The following is a 10,907-nucleotide window of genomic DNA, read 5'->3' on the forward strand; positions in this document are numbered from 1 at the left end:
CTCTTATAAGAAAAATAATTATTTCACCATCTAAGCCAAATATCAAGTAAATTATTAATATGTACAAAAAGTTTATATAAGTGCAAACCACAAGGTTCAATTTTTTTTAAAAAAAATACTCAAAAGATAACTTAATGTTGGTTTGACAATGACAGTTAAGGTTTTGAAAAGTCTTTAAAGAGAAAATCGATAATATGTCTACAACAGTAGCAACTCGAAGCAACGGCCGAACTAGTCACTAGTTCTTTCTTAAATAGCAGTCTATGCTAATTGGTTGTTCTATTTTTTGTTTTATATAGTTTAGATTGGATTATTAGGTTGTCGAACATATGTGGTTTGTGGTGCCTATCAAGGTTAAAATCTAGGCTATGCCACTGCTTGTTTTACAGCGAGGATAATGTTGGTTTTGCCTTAATCGTAATTGGGGTATTGGGTTGATAGGGATGAATATTAATTGTGTGTATGAATTAAAAATGCTATTTTGGGAGGGTGGGTTTCTGTTGGGAAATCATAAGAATGGTAAGTACCTATCAACAATTGTTGAGTGGTGGACAATAGAGGTGCTAAATACGGCATTAGAGGGGCTAGTTGCGGCGATGGTAGCTGTTAAGAGAGTAGGTGTAGGAGTGGTTTCGAGGTCGAAGTAAAATGGAAGAGGGAGGAGTGAGAAAAGGGATGGAGGAATTAAGGTTGAAACTTTTGTGTGTTTACTTATTGCATAGTTGCACCTAAAGGAATAATATGTAACTTTTAAAAAAACATTGAGTACAAAATGGAGGGAGTATAAAGAATTGTTGTTTCCAATACTTGGTAAGTTGATAGTATTACTGTGTAGAATTGAATCATTGTAGTATAACCCTAAACCCAAAAGCACTTGTCAGATTCAAGGGATGAAGATCTTCCAATGTGTTATTGCCCTGAAAATCAGCAAATATGGCAATTCAACTACGAAATATGAAAAAAAAAAACATGGAGAATTATCTAACTATAGATATATTAGAAGGTCGTCCAGAACTTAAGTTCCAAAAGTCTTAGGTTCAAAGAAAAAAAAAAGAAGCAAAACTTGATAATACAGAGAAAAGAAGCTAAAAGTGTATCTAGTCTCGTTCCTGTAAAAACTGCGTACTGCCTGCCTGAGCTACAGAAAACTCCTTATGGATTGATAGTCCATCTCCACATTGAGATGTAAAAAACATAGAATCAGTGTTTCCTACTATTCTACACTACCCCAGCTTAAACAACATACATTAGGGCGGCCAAGCATCTGTCTTTTAACCTCTCAAGAGCGCTAAACTTTGATTCAGAAAAGGTACTTGTAACCAAGAACAAGCAACAGAATCGTCACAACAGCAGCAGCAGCAACAGAGCCCCAAAGCCAATACTTGTCTGATTTTTTCTTTTTGAGTATAGCTTTTGGGAGAGTACCTCGAGTTCTTATAGGTTTCCGGTGCCTAACATTCTCCTGCTGAGACTTAGCTTTAGACGGGAGTGGAGTTTCAATGACTGCTTCCACATCCTCAGATTTCTCAGCTTCATCAGTCTCAGGATTTTCAGTTGGCTCTTCTTCATCGGTTGGCTGAAAAGTAGATGCTCCTTTCTTCCTCAATTTTTTTTCACGCTCCTATAATGGGATTAGATATAAGTAAAAGCTCATAAAGAATAATTTAAAATCACTACACAGAATAATCAAGTTTGGTTCATATAGCCGACCCCACTTATGGGATTAAGGCTTTGATTGATTGAAAAAATAATAAAAACCCTTATTTCTTCATGTAAAAAAAACCACCACTTAATCAAAAGCACATGTTACAAATAAATAAACAAATTATCCCGTATTTTACTAAATGCAACGTTTCTACTTTTACACTTACCAATGCATAATTTCATCCAGTAACATCTTTAATTATTGATAACAAAATTTTACAAAAGTTGACAATCAAAAACTTTGCATTCAGAATATTCTAACAAGAGACTAAACACTTAATCAAAAAATTTGGGGATACTTTTAGCTGTCTAAAACTCTAAATACTCAAGAAAATGGAACAAATTGATCAAATCAATACTACAAAATAAACATATGAAATAGAAACCTCTACCCTCCTTTTGTCCAATTCAAAATAAAGAATTGAGCAAGAGTAGGAAGAGGGGGGGGGGGGGGGGGGGGGGGAGTTGAGGGAACAGGAATTTACCCTTTGCTTCTTTTCAGCTTCTTTCTGGATTCTAAGAGCTGCTTTAGCAGCAGCTTTGTCTTGCATCTTCTTCTTTCTCTCAAAGGCTTGCCTTTGTTTTTCCTTCTCCTCTTCCTTCTTCATTTCCTTCAATTTCTCTGGATCAATTGCAGTAACATTTGAGACATCCTTCTTCGGTTTTTCTACCACAAAGACATCTTCTTCCAGGGCTCGTTCAGTTTTTAGATCTTTGCTTCCCTTTTTTAAATCCTTCTGAGCCTTCTCCTCGGGTAATTTTTCTTCTTTTACAGTAGCCTTCGGAACTTCTTTCTGCGGCTTTGATGAGGGTTTAGACACCACAGCTGTCTCAGAAGGTTTTGGGGACTCTGCCCTCACCAGTGGCTTCTCATCAAAATTCCTAATTCGTCCATCTCTGCTCAACTGTCGACGGTCCAGTGATGTCAAGAGTCTCTTCTCATAATCAGCCCTAAAAGCCTTGCTGCTGTTCCATTTGGACATAAATTTCTCAACCTGGAAAATGGGAGATGAATACCATCACATTAGAATGCCATGTGAAACACTTCATATTAAGGGGAAGTACAAGTCCAAGAAAAACCTCAGCATTATAGAGTTCCTCAACGGCCTTCACATCCCTCCTGTTCATAGCAATATCACTTGCTGTGCCTATAACTTTTCGGCTATCAAAGTAATCTTTATTCTGGAGAGAAAAAAAAAAGGAATGAAAAAATAAAATGAGATATTTACTTGTCAGCAAAATGCCCAACCACAAATCCACATATTATGCCCCATATATAACACAATCAGCTCAACAAAGATTGATGATTGATCACAACGTAGCCACAATATTAAGGCAGACCCTGATGGTTTAAGCATCATGTATGAATACACCCACCCCCGTCCCAAAAATAAAGGAAAAGAAAAGAGAAATGTGTGCGATGGTCCCCAGTTTTACTACTGCCTCTCATTGAAGTAACTCTCCATACTCCTTTCCCCCGCCATATGTTTCCTCCTTCACATAGTCACACCCTCCATTATCCTCTCACTGACTTGTCCTGTCTACTTTCTCCATTTCTAGTCACACTTCAACACAAAAGGGCAAGAGGATAGGAAATGAGGGTGGTGACAAAAAAGTCAAGTTGGCCACAGAGAAAGATTCAACATTCAGGCAAGCCACCGGGTGTGCTACCAGTGTCTCACGCTACCTATTTGTTCAGGAAGGGTGGCTTGAATGAAATCTTTAATCAGCAAGAATTCAAGATAAGTATTATTCTTCTTCAAACAAGAGCCATTGGAGATTTAATACAGGGTCAATTATATAGTTTCAATGCAATTCAAACTAGAAAGCATTCAAGATAGGAAAGAAGAGCTTGGAAACAACTTCTCTTCTCGAAAAAGTAAAATTAAAAGAATTCATTGCAAGATCAGCACTTCAAATTCCTTTATCACGATGCAAACATGAAAAAGAGTGTAGAAACTGATACCAAGTGATACATGACAGCGGCTCATCAAAACAATATGATTACTCCCATTTTGACAAAGCAAAATATATTAGTACTTGAAAAAGGTGTTGGTATCCTGAACCTACTACACCAACACATCAACTGCCACATTCTAGCTGATCACGTATGGAACAATGAAATTTAATGAAAAGATACAATTGACAAGAAGACTGCATAGCTTAAAGTAAAATGTAGTGACAAACTGACAACCCCAGAACATTGACAAGCAGTAAATCATGAAATCATATACAAGTATCAAAGACGAGAACATACCGCTTCGTTTTGTGAAGCCTTTATTTCCTTCACAGTTAAGAGGGCTTTATTTTTCTGATCCTTAATTTTATCCAGCTCAGCTTTAATGGCCTCAATCTGTTTCTTTACTGTACTCAGTTGTGGACTTAAACGATCCTTTTTTGCTTTTATTTCTGCCTGCTGCTTCCGTACTCCATCCAGATCAGTACCTAAAAGCTGTAGAAAAATTTAACCAAAAAAGTTAAAGTAGAAAATCAAAGATACGGAAAGGGTTTGATGATATCTGATCAAGTAATATACCTTGACCTGGTCCTGGAGTGCTTCCTTTTGACCCATGGATTCCTGAATCTTTGCCCTCATAGCACTATTGGCAATAACCTTCGGTCTTGTTGCCTCCAAATCTTTGATTTCCTTCATAAGCTGTTTCTCCTCTTTCAATGACATAGTTTCATGTTGCATCCGATACTCAAAACTTCGTATCTGCATACATTTATACCAAGGTCAAATACATATCAGCTATTATACTAAAGCTGCTATCCATGAATTTGTAACTTTGACTCACACGCTGATTAAGCTCCTCCTCAGACGAACATATGCCATATCCCTTCTCTCCACCACTACCACGTAAGGAGCCCAAAGCGCTCTGCAAGGGCTTCATTTCCTCTCTTTTTTCATTTATAAATGCCCGGTACTGTGACCCCTCATCCTTAAAAGCATTCAACTCATCATACAGCTCAGATTTCTCAGCCTGCAAAACAGTAATTAAGGGCAACTCAAAATCAACATTAAAATTGATAAAGATAACTATCTTTTGCGAGATAGGCATTTCACTCTTTGCTAAACCGGTGAAAAGCTGAGAAAGACATGGAACTATGAATATAGTATATGTGTTGACTGTTGACCCACAGACAAGAATGAGCAATATTCAAATTGTTCATCAATTTCCATCTGATGTACAGGGTTCACATCTCAAGTTAAAAAAAGATATCTAAAATAGTAGTGGACAATTAGTTTGAAATGAAGCAGTAACAAATTATCAATGTATCATAGTTCACGTGATATAGAACAAGAGGGATATGCCGAACAAAGGTACAAACACAGAGACTTATTATAAACAATTTGCAAGCAAAGCCTTAAGAAGTTAGAGCTATAACTTATAGAGGTAAGAACACCCAAGATACTTGTGAACAATCATCAATACAAATGTTCATGCACTCAGATTATGCACTAACAACAGTAATGATTAGTAAGCCTTTCAGCTAATGCATTGAGAAAGTTAACAGACAGACATGCATTCACAACTCAGAATTCAAGCCCATGAAAGAGATCAGATGAAGACAAGCACAAAGCTCAGAGGACAAGATATTTGACATGGAAATACCAAATATACTATAGTAATGAGGAAGAGATAACATCCAGTAGCTTGAAATAAAAAAAAAAAACAGACTATGTTAGAAGCAACGTGCTAACACTTTATATAGGAATTAATGGTACTGATATAGCTTTTGCACTCACTGACCTAATTGGAAACAAGGTACAGCATATAGCATTACAGGGGTACATCACAATACATAGTAGTGGCATTAATTTATTATATTATTCGATACACATGATTTCACAATGCTCAAAAGTTAATAGATAATCAGAAAATGAACTCGGACAAAATACTTCTACGAATTTAAGTCATCCCCAAAGCAACGATCCAGAGTATAATCAAAATACAATGAGTAACTTTTGACATTACTATAACCATTATTTTACCAATTAATTATAAAAATAACTCAATGGCCTTGACATTTACAAGGAGCATTGTTTGTTTGATTTATTACAAGGGAAGACCTTACTGAGTTAAAAAGTAATTTCACAGGAAAAACCAAATTGCATTCATTTGTTTTATGACAGTTGCAGCATGGAAGATCAACCATTTAAACTATAGAGCTTCAAAAAAGAAGAAAATAACAAAATAGCTTCTTACTGACATTTTTAACTTTCAAATCTTCAAACAACTGATTGAGTCTTTCGTTTTTCTTCCGAATTTCTTTCTCAATCTGCTCCAATTCAGCCTTCACTTTCGGGTCTTCATAGGGTCGGTGCTTGGGAAAATAAAAGCAATGGGTTTGCCTCTCCTGAGGCCATTCATCAACTGCATCCTTGGGAAAGCCGGCATTTGAGACTTCATTTGCCTCTCCGGTGGATTGTACTTCATCGACACCGTGTGAACCGAATGTGATCACCTCAGAAAAATCGATTTTCCCATTTTCCTTGTCAAACAATTTTCCTTTCACTTCATCATTCACCTTTGGTACCTCAGATCCTGCAACTTCTACACCCATTTCTTATTCCCTACACCAATAACAGATTCTCGTTATCACCATGAAATTCAATCTCTTCTAATTCTATACCAATTATATTGCTCACAGTTATACTAATTAATATAAAATTAATACTCGTACAATAATTAACAAGAAAAGTAAAATTCATAAACCCCATCATAATTCTCCCAAATTTAAATTAATTTACTAAAACTATAACTTCTACAACCCAAATTTTACAGCAAATACCAATTATGTTACAAACACCGTCTATTTCATCTCAAATACCCATGTTAGATCCTCGACACTCCGACATGGGTACGAACAGTTCGACACTTACCCAAAATCAGGGGCCAATTCAGACACTTAACAATCAACATATACATACTTCAAAGATTAACAAACCAAAGATCATAACTTTAATAGATCTCAAAAAATGAAATTAAACCAAATCAATCAGGCAACAAACATGAATAATTATGCTATAAAAAATGATCTAAAATCAAAAATCAACAACACCCAATTCAAATTACACCAAGAAATGAGCAATTAACATGAATAAACAATTAATCTGTAAAAAAATTGATCTAATATCAAAAATCAACAGCACCCAATTCAAATTACACCAAAAAATGAACAAAGAATCAAAGAAACCAATGAATAAACATGCATGCATCAAAGAAATATAACAGTAAACCCATAAATCAAACAAAAATCCCAAAAAATAAAATTAAAAAAAGGCGATCGATGACAGATCGAATAGGTTGGATCAAACAAGAAATTAAAGTTGTTAAAAAAGAGGGAAAATTACCGAAAGAGGAAATCTGAAGTGAAGAAGAGTCGTAAGGAGTTATACAGATCTCAGACTATTAGAGATAGAAAGAAGAGAGAGAAAGATAGAGAAAGGGAGACAAGACCAAAGTATGATTTATAGGGTGTGTTCTCCTAAATGGAGAAGATTGATGAAGATTAGATTATTTCAGTTTTAAGTAATTTTTTTCCTTTTTTTCCAAAATGTGTGAATTTTTCTTTTTGCGATTTTTATTATAGACTCGAATGTATTGATCTATATAGGTAAACTTTTCTACTCGTATTTAATTACTCTGTATTGTCATGTATCAATGATAAGCTGATAACTCAAGTTGTTTTTAAAAAAAAAAATTTAAGTTGGCTTGACTTGTGAGATGTTCCACCTCTATTAAGATTTGTATAACTTTGTGATTTTTAATATATATACTCAAAAGTCTCAAATGTACTAGTCTCTATGAAAGCATTTCTACTCATATTGTTGCTAACTTGAGTTGGGTTGACCTATGAGAGGTTTCGGTCCTATAGGCTTCTTTTTCCTACCTATAAAAAACATATACTGAAGTCAATGCACATGATATACTTCGTATCATGTATCTATAGGGAAAACTAGGATCTTTCAAAAAAAAAAAAAAAAAAAAAAAAAAAAAAAAAAAAAAAAAGAGAAAATTATATAATTGGGTCGAATTTTGACTTTGGTTTACTTAAATGATTATGGGCCTGTTCTGATTAACTGAAATCAACTGAACTGAACTGAACTGAACTTATTAATTAGTGATTTTTAACTACGGATTAGTGCTCTTTGATTATATATTACTATACCTATGTGTATATTATTATTATTATTATTAATTATTATTATTATTATAATTAATTATTGATTATTATTATTATAATTAATTATTGATTATTATTATTAGTATTATTGTTATTATTATTATTATTATTATTATTATTATTTATTCATGATTATTATTATTATTATTTATTGATAATAATAATAATAATAATAAAAATAATAATTATTAATAATAATAAAAATAATAATTATTATTATTATTAGTATTTGTTGTTGTTGTCGTCGTTGTAATAAGAGCTTAAAAGAATGAAATTTGGCTTTATATCATTAGCAATATCATTAGACATAAGAGTTGAACTGAACTGAACTGAATTGAACTGAACTGAACTGAGCTGAGCTGAATTTCAACGGAAGAGAACAGGCCCTATATAGTCTAGATTTTACCTTAGTATGTGTATTACTCGGTTGAATGAATACTACAAATCTTAATATTCCGTGTATTGAAATTTTTAATAAATATATATGTTAATTGCCCCGTAAAATATGTTTACATTGTAATACATAAAATTTGTTTATTGCTTCGTAAAAAGTAAAGAGTGTGGGCGGGGTTACTTATTCACTGTTGGTCAAGGATTACTCGTCACGGGCTATTTAGTTAGTGGTTACTCAGTTATGAGTTACTTGATTGGTCATAAATTCCAATAAGTGTTTTGACATGTGTCGACTGACTAGAAGATGTGCAATAGCTTGTAAGGTCAAGTTTATCATACGAATACTCTGTATTACGGAGTAATAATTATTGTCAAATCTTGTTAGTCTAGTAAGAGTATAAATATTAGGGTCCAGTATAACGTCTTTTATGGACAGTGAAGCAATCAACATCCCTTTCCTTTATGGACAAAAATGGAGGGTAGCTTTTATGTGATTTGGTGGGTTACTAAAATCTTCGATAACATCGATTTTGTTTCGGTAAAATTTTGAACCGTTTCTACATTTGCTGACACCGTTTACAAACAATTTGATCATACATTATGAAGTGATGGTGACTTAAAGGTCAAATTACAAAAATATAGTTACCTTTTTTTTTTCCTATGAAAAACGTTTTCTGCCTGGATATATTTATTGCTAAAGATAAGCTTAGTTGGCATAATGTTGTTGCTTCGCTCAAGCTTTGGCTTACTCGAATTAAAAAACTTTATTTTTATGTCAAACAATAAATATCGGCTAATCTATCTTTGAAATATGACTCAACCTCAAAGAATGTAATTTTTAGGGGTGTCCATAATTCCAATAAATCGAAATCTAATCTAATTCGAGTTGAATTGTCAATTTGGATCGGATTCATACTTTAAATTGAATCGGATCGAATTGAGTTTTTTTATATAATTCGAATTGGAACGGATTGACCCTAATCGGATCCGAATAAACTGAAAAACCGAATTGAAACTAAATTCATATGAATATGAGACTTTTTTACAATACACTTGGGCTTTTGAAGTTTAACCCAATTTATTATTTATTTCAAACATTGTTATTTTGAAAACTTGTATTTATATTAAGGTTTAGACAAATCATATATTTTTACAATTGCATTTTCATTTTTATAATCGTTCTAGGCGCAAATGTTGCAAATAACAGAATTAGATCGGATTGGTTTGGGAGAAAAATCCGGATAGGATGGGATTAGAAAATTAAAAACCAAAATTATATTTCAGATCAAATCAAATTCGACCTAAATCCAAATCGAAAACCGAATAGAGAACTCTTAGTAATTGTTCTTTTATAGTGTACAACTGACTGTTGTACAAAGGTATACACTCAGGTTTATATTGCACCCAACCTAAAAAATAACCTTGGTGCATCTTAGAGCTTGTTCTCTTCAGCTTATTTTCAGTTCAATTCAGTTCCTAATTTCCTTCTCTCATAAAATATTCAGTTCACTTCAATTAAGTTCCAATCAGTTCAGTTTAGTTCAGTTCAATATAGCTCAATTCTATAAATCAGAACAGACCCTTACACTCGAGTGTATTGAAAATAATTTACCTCCCCCCCCCCCCCCCCCTCTCTTTTCCTCATTGTCATTATATATAGGCTAAACTTTGAATATAAATCTTGTTAATCTATAAGTAATATAATCATGTGAAATCTTGTTAAATTTTCCTTTTTTAAAAAAAAAATTACGCATATAAATTTGAGATATACTTACTTATTATATACATAGTATACACTCCCTCCGTTACTTTTTACTTGCAACTTTTACCATATTTAGCCGTTACACATTACTTGCAACAATTTTTTTTCTTTCCTTTTATGGTAGGTTTTTTTGTATGATTTTGCAAAATTTCTTACTTTTTTTTTAAACACCCTAATTAAACTACTAATTTTATCTCCATTAACTTAAACTCTACATTAATTAACTTAACCATTTCCACCAAAATCATTCCCTCCCAATTAAATTCATCATCACTTTCAATTGACAACCACCACCACTACCTTCACCACCACTACCACCACCACCACCACTACCATACCCAGATTTTCTCTCTCTTTCTTCATTGATCTCCTCTCGTTGTCGCCGCCTTCCTTTCTTTTCTTCCGTTTTCTTTTCTTTTCTTCCTTGTCGTCGCCATCCTCGTTGTGGGCTTTGTGGGTTTTGTGGGTCAAAATCGGTGGTGGGCGAAATAGGTGGTGGGTCAAAATCGGGGTTGTGGGCGAAATAGGTGGTGGGTTGTGGGTCGAAATCGGGGTTGTGGGCGAAATAGGTGGTGGGTTGTGGGTCGAAATCGGGGGTTGTGGGCGAAAAGGTGGGTGGTGGGTCGAAATTGGGGGTTGTGGGTCAAATAGGTGGGTGGTGCTTGGTCGAAATCGGGGGTGGTGGGTTGTGGTGCGAAATCAGGGTTGTGGGTCGAAGGGGGTGGTGCTAGGTCGAAATCGGGGGGCGGTGTGCCGGTGCTGGGTCAAAATCGCTGATGGGTGGTGGTGGGTTGTAGTGGGTTCGGTCTTTGCTGGTGGTGGTGATAGGTGGATAGGTGGTGGTGGTGGTGATAGG

At 34.5% G+C, this 10,907-nt stretch overlaps 1 protein-coding gene across 1 annotated transcript; it reads right to left on the bottom strand.

Annotated features, from left to right (window-relative positions):
• Positions 1-977: 977 nt before the first annotated feature.
• LOC145604610 (proton pump-interactor 1-like) lies at positions 978-7,216 on the bottom strand. The gene is made up of 8 exons (XM_081660512.1): positions 7,064-7,216; positions 5,920-6,283; positions 4,503-4,688; positions 4,241-4,420; positions 3,962-4,156; positions 2,785-2,886; positions 2,190-2,699; positions 978-1,621 (listed from the first exon to the last, which is right to left on the bottom strand). Exons 2-8 carry the CDS (start codon positions 6,271-6,273, stop codon positions 1,301-1,303), a joined length of 1,848 nt encoding a protein of 615 aa, XP_081516638.1. The 5' UTR covers positions 6,274-6,283; positions 7,064-7,216; the 3' UTR covers positions 978-1,300.
• Positions 7,217-10,907: the final 3,691 nt, after the last annotated feature.

Source organism: Chenopodium album, chromosome 22 (assembly GCF_948465745.1).
Source record: "Chenopodium album chromosome 22, dcCheAlbu1.1, whole genome shotgun sequence".
NCBI lineage: Eukaryota > Viridiplantae > Streptophyta > Magnoliopsida > Caryophyllales > Amaranthaceae > Chenopodium > Chenopodium album.

Excerpts from the sequence above, each read along its gene's own strand:
- LOC145604610 (XM_081660512.1), bottom strand. The coding sequence starts at position 6,273 with ATGGGTGTAGAAGTTGCAGGATCTGAGGTACCAAAGGTGAATGATGAA. Across the intron at positions 4,421-4,502 it reads AGGAGGAGCTTAATCAGCGT|ATACGAAGTTTTGAGTATCG; the intron begins GTGAGTCAAAGT and ends AAATGTATGCAG. Across the intron at positions 1,622-2,189 it reads AAGCTGAAAAGAAGCAAAGG|GAGCGTGAAAAAAAATTGAG; the intron begins GTAAATTCCTGT and ends ATCCCATTATAG.